This window comes from Strigops habroptila (genome assembly GCF_004027225.2).
Source record: "Strigops habroptila isolate Jane chromosome 13 unlocalized genomic scaffold, bStrHab1.2.pri S16, whole genome shotgun sequence".
Taxonomy (NCBI): domain Eukaryota; kingdom Metazoa; phylum Chordata; class Aves; order Psittaciformes; family Psittacidae; genus Strigops; species Strigops habroptila.
Window position 1 is genome coordinate 10,017,992 of NW_022651054.1, and position 18,408 is coordinate 10,036,399.

Sequence of the window (18,408 nt, forward strand, 5' to 3'; positions counted from 1 at the left end):
ATTTGCTCAAGATGGGTTTGCTGCAACTTGGTTTTCTAATTGTTTAGCTCCTTCTAGTATGTATCAGAACTATTAAAATGGTGAAGAGTTGATCTGGGAATACTTATGTGAACAGGAAAGTGTTTATCTGGGTTTATTGAGGTTACAAGTTGGTATCTATTATAGTTAACTATTCAGGAGTTTCATTTTAGTATTACTTGTTTATCGTGTTCATCAAAACCAAAGTTCCTCAGCAGGGATCCTCTAACAGGCTGAGGTTTTAAAAGGAATGAATGGAAATGTGTTATTCCTATTAGAATATGGGGCCTTTTGAACAAAACAGGGATCCTAACCATATTACTGTGATCTTTCAGGGGAGCAGAGATAATCTCACTATTCATCTCTCAGTGCTTGGGGGGAGGAGAAATGGAATCATTCTGTTTTGATTACATTTGGAACACATCAACTTCACAGTGTTGGGGAATAAGCAACAGAAAAAAACCCCTCCTGATTTAAAAATACAATTATTTTGGCTTTTCTAAAGGTTTAAGGGAACAGTTGGCAGGAGGCCCTGGCACTCGACAACGGCCAACAACCATGGATAGATCTGAAATAGATGAGAGGATTAAAGCAGAAAGAAAGCCCAGTGAAGCTCAGCGTGGCTGAGTGCCAGTTCTTAGCAAGAAGAGTGATGGCAACGTCATGTAGTAATTCATTTGTGAGAGAAAACACAGTGATTACGTGTTAGCTACAGAATACGTGCTGTGACTGTTGACCTGATGGAGAGTAGCTGCTCTATGTAGTAGCCTTGCTGTTTGCATCTTCCCTTCTGTTCCGAGATGGTTTAGAGGATGCCTTGCCAGTATTTGGCTTCCTTTTTGTAAATCACAAGCTTCACATTGCCTGCAAGTGCTGGTTATCATCATTATTTCTTGATTAGTAGTGTAAAGCAATCATATCTCCATCAGCATTGAAATCACTCATGCAAAACCATAAATTACTATAATTAATATATCCCAGCTATTAGCTAAAATCTAAAGATGTTCTTTCTTGGCTTGGTATCTGCTGTTTCAGCTAAATCACTTTTAGCTAGCTGTAGCCACATAATGAGAAGGGAGGAAGGGGTACACTGTGTATTTTACCTTTTCAGAGTGAAACAGGCTCTAAATTTGGAAGCTTCACTCCTTTTGCCTTGAAGGCAGATGAGAGAGCAGTTAATTTTTCAACTCTGCTCTCCCTTATTTAAATTAATGAAAGAGAAGCAAAGCACCATCAGAGGAGTTGCTGTTCGCAAGCAAGGAACAACTGAGATGATACTAGTTTTGTGCCAGGGAAATTTATGGGTTTGTTTTCTTCCAACTGCCACATTAGCAGATGCTTTGTCTGTTGTAATCTCTCAGATGCTACAGGCAACTCAGAGCAAGGAGTGGAGGCTCAAAACAGCCGGGGGGGGTGTTTGACCTTTCCTCATGCAGGCCCAAGTGCTGTTCATAGCTTCTCATGGACCTGCTGCTGCCAAAGCTTTGTCACATCTCCTGTGTTCCTGTGAAGAAGGACAAGGTTGACACATCATCTAGTGGTCTGGTAGGACAAACAGGCACCTTATTTTGTCAGTTCGTGTAATTTAAGTGGTCTCAATTTAATGCTTAAAATCAGTTTTGGGCAAATGTTACCAACTGCTCCCAATGCTACTTAAAACTGTAAGAATTGAACGGGTGGAACTTGATTTAGTGCATGCAAGAAGGACAAAACTATTTAGTGCTTCTGTGCTCTAATTCAGGAAGAGGGAGAATAACATTTGTCCTGTGTTACCTCCTGAAGCTGGAGCCTACAAGATAGTGCAATGATCAAATTCAGGTTTATTGTAGAGAAAGAGATTTTGCAGCTTTGGAAGAATCATGTTTGGGGATACACAGTTTATTGCTGGTTCCTTCCTGGTTGTCTAATAAGATTTGCAGCTTTAACATGCACAGCATCCCTTGCACAGTGAAAATATCCCTCTTTAACTGCCTATTAATAATGGTTCTTAGTGCAGCAGCAGCAAAGGCTGAGCCTCTGTTTTCTTTGGTGCTACGCAAATGTCCTGGCCCCAGAGTGGTTTTGGTCTAAGCAGACAACAGTGACACAAGAGTATGTGAATAAACAATGTGATGAGAAGCCAAAAGAGTTAAAATTCAGGTTTCTTTAGTAAAAATAACGACACAAAGCATTATTTGTCTTTCACTCCAATGAAGTGACTGGAGGAACTGAAGCCCAGCTGCTTGCTAAAGCCCTGTTGTGGCTCCTTGGTGGTGGGTGTTGAGCATCAGCTCAGCTAAAGTCAATAAACACCTCCCAGCCCAGCACCTGTGTGTGGAGCTGTAAACTCTGAGCAAAAAATGTACGAGAGGGTCATTTCTAGGCTGGAGACTGGATTTGGAATCCTGCTGCTTGAATCAAATTGAAAAGTTCAGAGTTTCAGCTCCAAGAATTAAGACCTTTCCTGTACATGCTGGTTTTTGGTTGTTGGACTCCTGTTAATATTTGCAAGTCAATACTTAGATTTTCTTTGTAACAGGGTTTTTAGTTGTAATGGTTTGTGGCAAAATAACTGAATAGTACAGCTGCACCATGAGCTCTCTAAACAATGAAATAATCCATATTTCTAAAGCTGCTTATGGCTTTCTAGTGAGCTGCCCTTGGGTTTTTTAATACTTTTAATATATTTCTTAGTCTTCTGAATGACTTCCTTGTTTGTGCTTTTTCCAGATCCTTTAGGAGGATTCTCCAGGTTTGGTTGTCTTTATTTCTCTTGTATTCTGTACACATGCTGGCTGCATTTGATGATTTGTTTGCATTGGCTGTGAGTTTTTATTCAGTGCAGTTATCGCTGAAGTCATAACTGAGCAGTGGAATAGGGTTGAGGTTTGATAGCACATTCAGAGACAAGCTTCCTAGTTAAGTCTAAGCTTATCACACAGATAATAAATATTCCTGAACAGCTTAAACTTTATTAATAAATACCTGGGTCAAGATTTTAGTGGTATTTTGTTATCAGAGCCCTTATGTGACAGCAAAGGCAATGCTGGTGTATTGGTGATCTATGAATATGCACAGCCATTTAACATGGCCCACAACAACAGGAGATGAAATGCTTTAATACAGTGCTTTACACCTCCTGTGCCTCTATCAGATAATCTTGAACTGATCTACCAGCATTCCCATGAAGCTGTATTACCTCCTCATTACAGACGAAGAAGCTGGAGATGAGAGCCTTGCTGGGATGGGTGAGAAAAGGGAAGCCCAATTTGGACAGTCGGATGAAGCAATTTTACTGAGCTGTGTCCAATCTGGTATTTATTACCTTCAACCACAGCAGTAAATAATAAAGTCTTTGTGCCAAGTGCTCCTGGGAATGTGAATACAGAAAATACCTGCTGTGAAGATGATGAGAATTGTTTCAAAGCAAGGGGTGAGCTGGGAGCTTTGAAATGCACAATGATTTCTGAAGGTAATGGGAAGATGCTGTACCAAGGTATGTGCGCTTTCAATTTGGTTATATATATGTACCAGTCATCTCAACCATCCTTCATAGCTTCTGCACTGGGGGAGGAAGAATAGTCTTGTAGGAGGCAATATAAAGCTTTTGTGTCAGTACCAGGCTGTTTGGTAGTCCAAAACAGGAGACCACATCAAGGAAAGGTATTCAAGCTCCTGCTTTTAAGCTTCAAATAGGTTCTTTGGAGATGACAGCAACGCTGTGTCTCTTGAACAGCGTATCAGCAGCTCAGAGGCTAAAGAGGAGGAAGAAGGTTCAGAGAGGAGAGCAGGACCGAGGTAACAGCAATGACACCAAAACTGTGTCACTAATTTGATGCCTGGAGCTGGTTACATGGATGGAGGGACAGCTCTGCTCTGGTGGCTGTTGATGAAGGTTTTGGGGGTCAGTTTCTCTAGTGGTTTAGTGAAAACTCATTAGCTTGTGTCTATGGAAAGAGTTTCTGGCACAGAGGGAGGTGGAGAAGGCAGTTCTGCTTCCAGAACCCCTAACTTCAAGGGAGCAGCAAGTCAAGGTCATTGGGTTTGCAGATGGGATGCTGCAAATGATGTGTGAAGTACATGGAAGAAATTGGAGATTGTGGAAGTTGGAGGAAATGGTTACAAAGAAAGTGGAAAGTGGTAGTAAAGTTATACCTGGGGAAACTTTTCTCCCCCTTAGCCCCTCTGGAGAAGCATGTTCTGGAGCCCAGTCACTGTGGGAGTGGATTTTTGGTTAGTTCAAAGGGTATTTGTTCAGATCTCTAACTACAAAGGAAGATTTAAACTATCAGACACTTTTCACCTTCACAGGTCTTACTCCTGATCAGAAGGATTAAAATGGTATCTGGCAATTCCCTCCAGCCCCTGGTAATGTGGTCACCTGTTAAAAAGCAAGGTCTGCTTGCAAGAAGGGGTGGCCCAGTCTGTGCTGAACAAGGTTAGAGCTTGATTAATGCTATTAAAAGCCTCAAGGCTGCTGCAGGGCTTGGCTGGAGGTCAGGACATTTGCTGACTCATTGATTAAACATCTGGTGCTTGTTGGGGGCCTCAGGTGAGGCTGTTTATCTCCATTTTGTTTCTAACACCCACCTCCCATTTAGTGCTTGTGCACGGGGTGAGGAGCTTGAGTTTTCTTTTACTTTCTTTCTTTCTTAGTAGACTCCAATACTTTATTAAAATAATATTATATTCTCTATCTCCAAGGATGGAACAGCAACCTTCTGGGCAGTACTGGGTGGGTTTGGAAGTAGTCAAAGAGGAAAAGCTGCTTTTCTGATGGATGATTAAAGGAGCCTTTGAAGATGGAGACTAGCAGGCAGAAGGTCATGGCTGCAAGTGGAAAGAAGAGGTGGTACTTACATCCATTCCAAGAGAAAATGAAAGCAGGTAAGAAAAACTCTGATTTCCTGGAGAAATCTGAATCTTATCCTTCAGATTTTCCTAGGAATTAAAGAGGCAAGATGGGAATAATTGCTGGTCATGGGAAAATACTGATCTTGGTGCATGGAGGGGTTGCAAGAGGGGGGCTGTTGGTGTCCATTACTTTGGAAGAAGTTTTTGGGAAAGGGAACAGGAATGGATGGTTTGGAGGATCACAGCGATTAAAGACCTTTAGAAACTTAAGAGTTGTGCAGCAGAGGTGATGTTTTGTTGTGAGTACATAATGTTGCTTAATTCCTATCAGGTATTACCAATTGCTTGACTCTTGCTTGGCAGTTCTCATCAGAGAATGCTGGTTTAATCCCTTCTATGTGAATTAGTGTGGGACTAGCTTTTACATGAGGCTCTCTTGGCAGATTGGAGCAAACTCTGCCTGTCAAATGGATTACTTTGCTGATGTGCAAACCTGAGCTGCTAAGATGGGGCTGCACCACCTGAATTAGAGCCGCAGTTCCATTGTGTGTGTGTGTGTACTGTGTGTTGGGTAGTGTGGGGAATACAGCTCTTGCCTTCTACTGCTTCCCAATCAGTCCCTTGTTGCTTACAGAAGGACACCGGCTCTGGTTAATGGGCTAGAAATGAGAGCAGTCTCAGCAGTGAGACACATGCAGAAGACTGAGTTACCTCTGAGATGGGAAGCCAGCTTTTCTCCCAGCCACACTGGGGACTTGGTTCATTTGTTGCAATGCCAGATGTCTTCCCATGCTACCAAATGGGTTTACCTGACTTAGCTCTGATGGGAGCTCAGGTTTGGATCTATGCTCTAAACAGAGCTGTAGTGAAATCTAGCTTATATCTCCTGAGTGTGTTGCAATGCTTTAAGCTGTCCTGCTGCTTTGGTTTATTGTTCTTTTTCCTGGCTGAACAATGGAGTGATTTCCTACAATAACTTTTGCCAGTTGTTGGGAAAAATGTGGATCTCCCAATAGGCTTTAAGCACGCTTGCAAAGCCTCGCTGCTTCGGCTGCTTGGAGGGAGAAAGTAACTGCTTTCTTTTAGATCTCCCCCTTATAATTTGCCTGATTATCTTTTTTCATCTCTTGCAATGAACTTCAACACAGTTGGCAACTTTTCATGGCAAAGGGAGGCGAGTGAGGGCTGCAAAGAGAGGCTGAACTTTGCATTTTCGCCTGCAGCTCTGTGCTGTTCCCAGTGTGTGTGGTGGAGGGGAGCTCTGAGCCTGCAAGAAGGAACAGCTTCCCCCAGAGCAGCTGGAAAAGTGCTTAGCCTTTAAATTCATCATTTAACAAGCAGTGAAGGAGATGAAATAAAGCACAAAAGTAATGGTGAAGCTCTTCTAATTGGGAAGTGATGTGTAAAGGTATGCAGTCTGAAGTAGCTGCCTTTTACGTTGTGTTTTATAATCTGTCCACCTCTGCCTGCATCTCTCTGTGCAGGATTCAGCAGGAGTTTGGTAAGAACCAGGTTAAGCAGATACCAGAGTGTGATGTCCCTGGTGCTCAGAGATTGATTCTATACTGCCTTGTATTTCATGTATATAAGACTAGCTAGAATTGCAGACCTTACCTGGAGGTAGTAGCCAGACAAGAGGCAGCTGCCAAAGAGGAAAAGGGAGGCTCATTCCTATAGTGATGCAGCTGGATTGTCCATATTTGTTACAGCCAATGTCCCTTCCTTTATCTTGTGGTTTTCCATGTGTACCTGGGTCTCTGTATATTTGTTGTGCCCGGAATGAAGTGCTTTGAGGTTTAAGCATGTAGTTGTGATTTTAATTGTATTTAATGTGTCTATCAATTGCATTGCTGCTGCTTGGGATGCAAAATCCTAATCACCAAGCACCTCCATAAAAGCTTGCAGAAACCAAGGGGAGCTCTGATTTCCCTTAGGGAAGGACACAGCTGACAGGTAACACAGCAAGCTATGGGGAGAGCCAGAAACGGAGAAGCACATACCTAGAAAAACAAGTGATAAATCCATGGGCCACATCTTCAGTGACTTATATATCAATCTTTGTCCCCTTCTTGGCACAGCACAAGGCGGTGGTCCTATGCTTCTCTTTTGTAAACCTCAAATGCTGTTTCTGCTTGCAACTAACAACTGTCCAAGAGATGCAGCACGCAACTGGCTTACTCAAGAGGCAACTGATTGCTCAGCCCAGCCTGCCAGATGAGAACCCTTCCTGAAGGATGCTATGTAGGCTCTGCAGGTTTATTTTCTCCTCAGGTTAAATTGATAGAATAGCAAAGTGGAAGATGGCACAGAGACGGTGGAATCAATAAGCTATTAGGAAGTAGAAAACTCAGGGAATGAATGTAGAAATCTGCACAAATGACTAAAGGTGATGGTGAACAAGTTGTATCTTTTCTGACTGTATTAAATCAGGTCTTGTTTTATGTACAGCCATAAACTAAGCCCAGGTTAAAACCAGCTGTCTCCTCTACATATTTATAGAAGACAAGATAGAAAATGCAAGCCCCAAACTGCCAGAAGGGACTATAAACAAAGTGTCTCCAATTCCCCATCCATCAGGAGTAGCTGAGCCATGCATTTATGCAATTATCATGGAAAAGCTGGCACTGTATTCCTAAATACCTGTCCTTCAGTGCCAGCTTGGGATCCAGAGTTCCTTCCATCCTTTCCAGTTAGCAAAGCTCTTGTGGATTGTCCCTGTGAACAAATTCTGTGCTAGCATTTGTTAATGGTGATGTACAAGCAAAGCAGATGGAATACTTCCTTTCCCCACCAGCTTAGTGATTATGGCTACTCAAAGAAATGAACTAACATCCACATTTCATCCCCAGCAAGCACTCACCTCTATAAATCACAGATTTTGGTTGTACAGCTCTTTTTTTACCATTCTTTTATGATATTTGGTGACATTGGTTATTGCAGTGTCTGAGAAAGGAGGTCAGCGAGCTTGTTATAAGCTCGACCATCTCACCAGGTAGCAAAAGAGCAGTGGTAGAATTGCTACTGCCTTTCTCTGTAATAAAGCTTCCTAGGAGAGAGCTGTTGTGAATTAACTGCTTGTCCATCATGCAGCAGCTTTCTGCTGGGCAGGTAATTAATGGTGCAGTCAATGAAATTACTCAATTTAGCTGTGACCTCTGAAGGCTCATCTGCCAACTTAATACCTGGAGCTGTGAGCCTTGCAGGCTTCCCCTTGATGCTGTTACTAGTGCAGGGCACAGGGATTACATAGCAGAATCTGCAAGATGTTTCCAAAGGCAGTATTAATCCTGAGAGTTCAGGAAAACTGGCCTTCAAATCCATCTTATTTTAAACAAGTCCCTTGGGGGGAGGTCACTTCTGTTGGTCATTAGCTTTGAGTGTGTGGTGAGATGATGCTGTGCTGCCCATGGTCAGGGCTGTCATGTTTGTACAGCATCTGCTGCAAGAGAGCCCTGATTCTGGACAAGACCTGTAGCGTTGCCATAAGCATCAACAAATAGGATCTATCAGATGATTATTATGGTGGTAGTAAAAGGGAAATTTCACAGTTGGATGCAGTATTTGCTCACTGAAATGTGGGAGATAACTGATGGGCTGCAAGGAGAAGGTGATCTGATCCATCCCTCCCTGCTCACAGGAGACTGGTTCTCCCTAGTGCTCAGTACTTGGCATTTGACACTTGGGCCCTGAGGTATTTTGGTATCACTCCACCAAGAAGAATGATTCCAAAACCTGCACCCATCTGAACTGCGAGTGTGGTTTTGGTTCAGAACTCCTTCATCAGCAAGAGCTAAAGCATCTCTGGTTTCTAACTATGCTCAGTATTCTGTATGTAAAACAGGAGGTCCTTGAGGATAGCAGTTACTTTTCCAGATGCCAATATATAAGTTTTCCCCATTAGCTGAGCTCCTGCAGGCTATTTGCCATCTCCAGGGCCAGCACTAAACATACCAGCAGGAGCTGCTGATGAATAATGCAAAAGATTCTCCTACCCAGGACTTCTTATTCTATAAGGGAGGAAAATATCAGCTTCAGGTAGCATGGGAGCAGCTGAAAGGTTCAGCCTAACCTCCTACTGGTTCTGATGTGGATGGGGTTTTAATCCCAGATGTGTGGGTGAGATAGATTGCTTTGGCCTCTGCATTTCTCATGTCTCTATTGCAAACCCTCCAGAGGCACCTTCTCCCTGGGAAAACAGCATCCTGCAAACATCTTCCTGAGCTCCTGCTGCTTTCTTCTCTATTTAACCAGCTGCAGCCGAAGCACTCCCTCAAGAATTGATTTGCCTCACAATAAGCAGAGTATATAGAGGTTTTGTTATGACCTGGCTCACAGCCTTCGAAAGCACTCCCTAAATGCTATGTTTTAGGTGGGAAAGGCCTGATGTGTGTGGTTTGACTCATGATTTTGGAAGGAGGGACCCTGAGGCATATGTAGGGCTGGTGGTTCTCCTCTGAATCTGTCTGCCCAGGAAAACGGCAGCTCAGCGTTCCTAAATTTGGGCTATTGGGATTGAGATTTTGATGTAGCTTTATTCCAGGCAGCTCAGCGTTCCTAAATTTGGGCTATTGGGATTGGGATTTTGTTGTAGCTTTATTCCTGGCAGCTCAGTGTGCTCCTGCCTTCCTGGGTTGGATTGTATCTGCACCCAGGAGCAGCAATGGCTGCTCAGGAGGGTGCTCACTACACATCTCCCATGACAAGTGCAGAAACCCTTCTTTGCCCCTGTGAAATCCCCTTCACACTCCCCACGCTCTGCACCTTTCAATTCATGTTTGTAATGACAGTAGGAGTCAGCCAAGCTGCTGCTCTCTGGGTTCTCAACTAGCTTTGCTGCTTCTTGTCTGAAAACTGTGTTTTTCACATCAAAACGCCACCTTCTCTTGCATCATTTGTGATTATTTTCCATTCCCCCCATTCCCCATAAACAGCTATTTCCCACCACCCTGCTTCTTCACAACCCAGAGGCTGCAAAATACAGACAGAAGGAAGAACACCACCTCAGCCTGTACCCTCCGCCTTCCAGTTTAATCACTGTTTCAGTTCTCCCCTGCAGTGCTGTGTGCTCCTGAGGAGCACATGGGAAATCCTCCACCTGCAAATGGATGTTTCTTTCTTAAAGCTTAAGAAGGGAATGAAAATAAATAGAACCCAAGCTGGGTTTTGCTAAGGCAGAGAGGAGGCTGCATCAGGGAAACCCCACTCCTTCAGTGAACGCAGGCAAAGGCGTTTGCCTGCCCTGGCCACACACCTTCCTGTGTAGCTGGTATTGGGTTTTTCCTCTGAATAAAGAACAGGAAAGATGTGGGGAAGGTGAGGGTGATGGTGTAAGTAAAATGGGTGAATGTGAGAGCAAAGGATGCTTTGGGCTCCACACATCAGGAATCGATGCCTCTATTCCCATACATGTAATACACTGGAAGACCCAAACCTGTTGTATTCTTATTTATTGTCTATCTTTGTATGAGAAATAGCAGTTATGTTGTGCTGCATGTGTGTGTGCAAACCTGTGTCTTGAGAGTGTGCAATCACTGGTGGTGGGGTGCTGTGAGGAAGGGGAACAATTCCCACTGAGCCTTTAGCTCCATCTTAGAAGACTTCTATTCCCCCAAGGCATGGAAAGGAAAGGCTGAATCCCTAAAGCAGCCGAGCAGGTTCTGTGTTGCAGGGTCATTTAGCTCTTTTGCTTACAACTTTAGAGCATTAGATAATACCTAGTGAAGATGGGGCTGGCTCTAGGAAGCAGTGACACTTGCGTCGCTGCCGGGTCACTGTGAGTGACTGATCTGGCTTCCCTTTTGTCCTGCAGGATTTAATGTTCAAGATGTTTAATAGAGCTGGAAAGATCATCTCTTGCTGTGTGTGACCGCTGGTGGAACACAGCCCCAGGCAGCTAAAAACTCATCTGCCCCTGGAGCAAAGGAAGAGTGGGATCACTGCAGTGTTTCCATTGGGAAGAGATTAAATCTGTTGCTTACCCAGGAACACTGCACTGGAGAAGCAAGGTTGGTTCTTTTTTCTCTTTCTCATAAGCATTAATACATGAATATTGCTAATAAGGTCAATCTGTCTCCTTGGCAATGGCAGCTACTGGTGATGTGCTCCCAGTTAATGGAGCATGGGTGTATTTGTGTTTCTGAGGACACAAATGGTCCCTGCACAGGACCAGGACCTGCCACGTCCTCTCCTGCTGAAGTGAAGTGTGCTGAACCATAGGAAAGCACTGAAATGTCTGTGTCTGAATGCAGAGTTGTTTGAATGATAACCTAATGTACTTTCATGGCCTTGGGCAGCCTTATCTTTGGCTCAGCCACTGCTGCCACCTCCCCTGGTGTTCTCTTAGTCCTCTAGGTCACTTTTTGGCCTTTCCTCTGTGACAGGTTTGGGTAAGGTTTTGGACAGGTTTGGGGAGGTTTTGGACAGGTTTGGGTAGGTTTTGGACAGGTTTGGATAGGGGTTTGCAGCCTTCTGCTCCTCTCAAAGGACTGGTGAGCAGTAAGCCATGCTTTTGGCCAGTGTATTTCTGAGATTCCTGGTGTCCCCAGCAATGCATTCTGTGGCTTCCTTGCTTTCCAGTGCAGTCCATGCTTGGGGGTGACCATCATCATCTCCTTCCAGGAATGTAATGCCCGTTTTAATGAATAATCACCTTTAAAACCCAACCAGGGCTTGTGCAAACCTGAGATAACCCACCTGGAGTGAGCCCTCTGGAGCACATCAGCCCTTTCAAGCTTCTCTCATTCAGCATCCCCTCAGTGTGGGCTCTTCAACCTGTGCAGAATGATTTCCAATTATATTTTCATTGCTGAAGGTGTAAATCTTCTCCCACAGACTAATTTCTCTTAGTTCTTCTTAGGCAGAGCTGTGTAGTGCTGGTACAGATAACTAACCCAACCAGGCTTGGGGGTTTTATGGCCATTTTAACTTTATGGTGGCCATTTCCTCCCCTCTTTGGCAAGAAATGAACTCTGTAACTGTAATATTCTAACAGCAGTGATTTTCAGTGCTCAAATACTTCTCCTAGGGCCATTTAAAAGCCTCTGACCAGGAGCAGCAGCACAGGGAACATTGATTATATATGTAGTGAGCTCCAAGCTTGTTTTGATGCTGATGAGCTGGGAAAGGAAGCATCTCATGCTGCTTGCTTAAAAAAAACCCCACTCTTTACTGAGCCCACAGGATCATCATCATCATCCTGAAGTGCAATAAATCCCTAATTGACCCAATGCACACTGTGAGGAAGAGACTGATTAGCTCCAGCCTCTTGTTTTTATACCACAGTAACTGTCTCTACTAGAGCGGGGTTTTTCTTTTCCTATGAAAGTCAGTAATTTGATTCAATGCTTCAACATGCACAAATAGAGTGATAAAAAAAGCCCTTTTTAGTTATTTCCCCTTCTCAGAAGGGCTAAATCCTGGCTGGATTTAGCAGAGATACAGGCACAGCCTGTCTATACCACTGGTGCAAAGAGACATGGGGGGTCTTCCAACATAGGCTCATCCTTTGGGTGATCACACAAGGGACCCAACCACAGCATTTCACAGCAGCAGCATTGGGGACAGAGCCTTGCATTTAGCCCTCTGCAGCCAAAAGTGGAGCTTTTGGTTGGCTTTTTGGCAGCCCCTCACAGAAAGAACTTGGTAAGTGCAGTGTCTTCTGATTGATGCTCTTCACAGCAGGTAGAAGCTCAGCAGGAAGGAAATGTGGCAGGAGCAACCTCGTGGGTGGTTTGTGTTGGTGAAGGAGCTGAGTGTGCAGAGCATCAGTAAATGATGCAGCTCTCTAAATGCAAAGGGCCTCTGGTTTATGAATTTGCATGGCTGAACTGAGGGGGTCCAGATGATGCTGAGGCCCAGGGTGGCTGGTTCCTGTGCAAATACTTAGCTGAAAATATAGAGCTTGCAGCAAAGGAGCTTGTGATTTAAACAGGCAGAGGGGCCTGAGCTGTGCATGAGGAGGGGTTGAGCACTGAGGTACTGAGCAAACCAGGGCCTGACCTCTTATAGAAGAAATTGTTGAAGTTTCTATTTTGCAAGGAGAGATCTCGTTCTCGTTCTTGATGAAATCCCCCTATACTGAGTTCACAACATCCCATGAGGGATGTGCTACTGGCACAGCAGGACGATGTGTGCATGTGGTGGATGGAGAAGTGATAGTGGATTTGCTGCCTGTGTCCCATTGCCTGCCCCTGGGTGTCTGTCAGCCTTCCCATTGGAATAAAACACGTGCCATAGGCCCCATCCCACAGCCTGCCCCGGGAGAGGAGCCCCCCCACATGTGGCTTCTGGGGAGGGGGAGAAGCACAACCTTCGTCAAGGATGAGCTGATGGTTAAGGATGCAGCTGAGACCTGGTCAACGTGGTGTATCACATCTTGCTTCATCTGTACCTCTTGGTATGTATAAATATATATATATATGTAAAAAAATAAAGGTATTATACCTTAGTAAATTTGTAGTAATGGTGGAAATAGTCCCTATGTGCTGTGAGAGGGGTCTTCTGTGAGTTAGGACAAACCTGCTCCCAAGTCCTGTCCCCTACCATGGTTTGGGTGCTGTGGAATGAAGATCATATATAGAGTCCTTGCTGCAAATAAAAAGCCATTTCCTTCAGTGCACTGAGGATAAACACCCTCTGGAGCAATATGTCATTCCCAATATTCCTTCCTCCCACATCAGTTTTGCACACTGGTGCCATTTACGTTTTAACAGCTGCTTTTATGATGCTCCAGTGTCCACTTTGGGCTATTGGTTTCTCCAGCCACCTACAGAGACCCTTTAAGTCCCCAGGAGAACCAGCCCTGCAGCACATAGCACTGCTTTCTCCTCTGGTCTGGACGGGGATGCTCTGGGCTGGCAGTTGGGCATTCACCCTGTAGAGAGGCAAAACTCAATGCTGGGTCTTTAATAAACATTGTCATTTATTTAGATGATGGATATCTCCTTTATTTCAAACAGAACAGTTTATTCACTGCCAAGTTTTTTCTCATGCCTGTTGGGAAGAGTTAGCATTAAAAAAAGAAGGGAAAAGGCTTGGATACATGCAAATCATACTGAATGGTGCCAAGTGTATTAAAACGAGTAGCAGAGTCTCTTCTAAGTTACCTAAAACCACTGACAGTGTGAAGCTCCTCTAGGAAAAAGCTTCCTGGTGCAGTGATGTTGAATGAACAGAGCCAAGGAGATGGCCAGAAGTCTGTTTGCACCCAGAGAAAGCAAAGCCAGAGAGTCACTGCTGTGAGCCAGGGAAACAGGGTGTAAAGCTGGTCAGGGCTTTGAACAGGTAGAAAGGGGCTCCCTGTTAGCCAAGGGAGTCATGTCTGGGCCATTGAACATGAGGCAGAGGAAGGTTTTCACCTTTTTCTGCCCTCCCCCAGGTTTTTAGGATCAAATGGAATTCTGGTTCAAAAGCCAAAGTGCACATTCCAGTGCTGCTGCTGCTCTGGGTTGAGCCATTTTCTATCTAAAATCACATCGAAACCATGTCTCTTATGAAAAAACCCAAAACTACATTTTGGAAACAAAGCACTTCTGGTCCAAGGAACTCCAAAGGACACAGGTGATGCTGAGGCTGCATCAGTGGCAGTGGCACAGGGATGAACCCAGGATTGTTTTCCTCTTATAAACCTTCAGTATTGTGTTCTCTCTTGTCAGGAATGAACCTGAGCTGAGCCCCGGCTCCAGATCTTGCAGATCCCTCCCCAGAATGGATCAGATACTCCCAGCATTGCTCCAGGTACCACAATAAAAGCTCTGGAGTTATTACAGCATCATGAGTATTACATTACTCAGATGTAAACTGGGGTTTACATCTGAGTAAGTACTGGGCAGGCACAAGTGCCAGCCTGATCTGGGTAAGGCTGGAGGGTGAGTGGTGTCCAGGCACACTGTGGGATGGGGTTTAGGTCCACACCAGCAAAGCCAAGGTCTCTCTTTGTGCTGGCTCACAATGTTAACACCCCCAGTTAGCGTGTGATCAGACTGGTCTATCTCAGCAGATACACTATTCCTCAGCCATTCCTGAAGTCAGGATTGGAAAGGATTTAAGGTTTATCTTGACAGCAGTCCTCTTCAGGTGGCTGCTGTCTGCCAATCACACGTGGGAGAGAGCAGCTGGGGTCTGGTTAGATCCAGTGCTAAGGAAAGGGAGACCTTCTCTAAGTCTGGGCACTTCTTCACCTCTTTGTGCTCTTCTAAGAGCCTCATCTTACACCACCTTGGAGATGCGTTTTTGAGAGGTTAAAAAGCACAGCACATCCCTAATGTTTAAAAATAACCTGGCCAGCTTCCATAAAATACAAGTATTCAACATGATCACCTTTATGTGTTCTTTGAAAGGAAAAACAAGTTGACATTCATGGTACAGGAGGAAGGCAGCAATCTGGACTCCCAAAGCTGTATGGATCTGTCTTCATCACCGAGGTCTCAGTTGTAAGTCATCCTTGCTCAACGTGCCCATCCAAGAGCTACGGAGCCAGACATCATGTCTGTGGTGTCGCAGCACCTTGCTCCGAGTTGGGGAGCTCCTCAACTGTTCTGTCTGTCTGCTGCAAGCCTGTGTTGTCAGTCTTGTCTGGTCCAGCTCGCAGGTCCTCCTGACTGTCAGCCAGACCATCCAGGCTCTCCAAATCACTTACCTGCCCCTCCCCAAACTCCAGGATGGTTGGTAAGTTCCCTTGCTTCGGGCATCGTCTCTTTAGGCTGACCAAGAAGGGTTGCGGCAAGGAGAAGATGTCCACGTTGTTGCCCAGGTCGATCCAGGTGACGCTGGGGAACTTCTTGGGGTCTTTGAGGGCTTCGGTGAGGTCCCGTAGGATGGCTTTGGTGAGCCGGTTGCCGTTGAGGGAGAGGGTGGTGAGGTGGGGCAGCACGCAGAGCACGGGCAGGAGCTGCAGCAGCATGTCATCCGTCAGCTCCGTGAAGCACAGCTCCACCGTGTCGATGTGCTCCGAGCTGTGCTGGAGGTAGGACGTGACGCGGTCCAAGTCCTTCAGGGTCAGTGGGATGCCCGACAAGTCCACAGTGTTGTCCTGAGGCTTCCCCATCAGGACAGCTTTCAAACTGGAGCAGGGGGAAGAAAAGGAGAGGCTGTTTTAAATCATAGACAGGGTGACAGGGTGAATCATAGAATGGTTTGGGTTGGAAAGGACCTTAAGATCATCCAGTTCCAAGCCCCTGCCATGGACCGGGACACCTCACAGTAGGCCAGGTTGCCCAAGGCCTTGAACCTTAAGCATCCTTCATCTAAAGAGTCAGGCCCTCCCTTTAACAGTGTCATTTTTAGTCTTAAAGCTTATTTAACATAAGAAAATAGCTCCAAATTTGTAGGGCCAAGCAGCTCTGGTACAAATAACTTACTTAGGTGGAGGATCCATAGAATCATAGAATGGTTTGGGTTGGAAATGACCGTAAGATCATCTAGTTCCAACCCCCCTGCTAGGGGCAGGGACAACTCACACTAGACCATGTCACCCAAGGCTCCGTCCAACCTGGGCCCTGAACACTGCCAGGGATCCATCCTCAAGCACACTTTGATAGCAGAACAAAAAGGCTTTTAAAAAGTTAAACTGCTGATAGTTTTCTTTTGTTTAACATAAGAGGCTTTTGTAGTTCTGTTTCTTATGGCGGTGCAAAAACTATTATTAAATGATCCAGTGCCAAGTTCCAGTGGGTAGATCAATAAATCTGGACTCTCACTAAACTCTTCTGTGCCCTGGGGACCCGTTGCAGGGGCACTGCTATTCGTGGCAGTTCGTGGTTTGCTGGCTTAGCTGAAACCTCAAACGCACACCTCCACAGTAATTTAACAGGATCTATACTTATCCCTTTAGAAGGGCTCATTTAACCTGTATGTGGGCAGGAAGATAGATGTTAGTGTGACGTGGTTCTCTCAACTGGGACTTTGGGAGGAAAGAAACCAATGAAATAGTATATATATTATTAAAAGAAATAAAGTGATGTTCATCTCTTGGCAGCCACTGCTCTCCCATCTGTACCACTGCATCATTACTGGAACAGTCCCAGAAGGCGAGGTGTAGAGAAGCTGGAGCCTCAGGGTGATGCCTCAGTAATAACCTCTTCCCACCTATTAAAACTAAATTACTCTTGTCTTGCAGCATTTGAGCACCAAAGCTGGTTAGAGCGGGATCTCACTGCCAAATAAAGCACAGTTTCCCTGCAAAGAAGTGAGAACCATTTAATAGCATGGCTAAAATAAGCATTTAGGGGTTGATCCTTGTTTTATCCAGCATGGAGTGATGCTGCCTGCCTGCCTTCATCTAACTGCTTGTGGGGCTTCTAGAGTGGCTTTAATTTAGCAAAACCATGAAGATAACAAAAGGGGAATTGGGATAACTTCAGGGCGGCAGCTCTTTTGTTTTGAGCTGCTTTCAATATTGCTTCACATTTGTTGGTTTTAACTTGGGGCATGCAGACAACTTCTGCCAGCAAGTGAAAGAGAATTCCTCACTAGGGCTCTATCCTTTTCCCCCTGAGAGGGATTTAGCTGATACCTACTGCAATGGATTGGTTATCTTGTATAAATAGCCTTTCCCTCCAGATGCTGTGCAGTCTGTATCCAAGGCAGAGGAAATCTCTGGAATCACTGGGTGGGAGCAGCCCCTGTGCTTGTGCTGGGGGGTGGTTTGCTGTTCCTCAGCAGCCTACGCTTGGTCTGTCCTTTGGGAAACAAACAAAGCAATCCCAAACCTGATTTAGTAGGAATAGTTCTGTGGATATTCCAAAGCTCCTCATGGAAATGAGGGGGATTTCTGCTAGCAAACAGCTGTAAAAACTTTTAGCCCTGTCATAAAGTTTGCTGCAGAATGGCTCGAAAGCTCTGGAGGAAGAGCTTACCCTTAAACAAATCCCTATGAGCTCTAGTGGCGGATCAGTTCCACCCACTCGGTTTCATCCTTCCATTTTATAAGGATATTCCATAGGGGAAGAGGCAGATTTTCTTCCCCATCTGGAAACACTATAAGGGGTTTTGACCAGCATAATGATAGGATTGGGTATACAATCATGCACTAAACTCCTGATAACACTTTGGCAGGATGCTGATTTATACACACTGAGGTGAAAGCTCTTTTACATGCAGTATTGACTCAGACCAGACCATGTTCCCATGAACAAGAATAGTGATGTTTAGATCAATGAGCATCAAAAGAAAGGGATTTCCTCCTGGTTCCATTGCTCTAAAGCACTGCACAGATCAGGACAGGAGTCGCCCATGTGTCAGGTAATAAAGTAGAATTCGGCTGTTGAGCCACTTCATTGGGGGTGGGCAAAGGAATAGCTCAAGAAGAAGGAAGAAGCAGCCCCATAGAGTGAAGAATTACAGTAAGAGATTTATAGGATCTCACTGGTGAGAAAACTACTGAAAATGTCAGCAGAAAATGAGTGAACATAATGAATCATCAGGAAAAAACTGACATAAAAGACTTGTCCTGTAATACTGCTGGTATCAAGAAAAGTACTCAAGAGCTTTTACAAAGTCCCTACTCCTGCTTCAAATGACAGGCAAAAGACTGGGATAGTTTAGGAGTGGAGGGAAGGA

General features: G+C 44.9%; 1 protein-coding gene and 1 long non-coding RNA gene across 2 annotated transcripts in view; one reads left to right on the forward strand and one right to left on the reverse strand.

Moving 5' to 3' along the window:
- The first annotated feature begins 12,486 nt into the window (after positions 1-12,486).
- LOC115602061 lies at positions 12,487-14,587 on the forward strand. Its single transcript, XR_003989584.1, has 2 exons — positions 12,487-13,246; positions 14,505-14,587. It is a non-coding gene; the product is annotated as an uncharacterized LOC115602061 (long non-coding RNA).
- LRRC75A (leucine rich repeat containing 75A) overlaps positions 13,754-18,408 on the reverse strand; it is a 66,552-nt gene continuing 61,897 nt past the window's right edge. Inside the window, exon 4 of the mRNA XM_030472799.1 lies at positions 13,754-15,911. Within this exon, the coding sequence (XP_030328659.1) occupies positions 15,332-15,911 (580 nt within the window). The 3' untranslated portion in view covers positions 13,754-15,331. The remainder of the gene's footprint in view (positions 15,912-18,408) is intronic.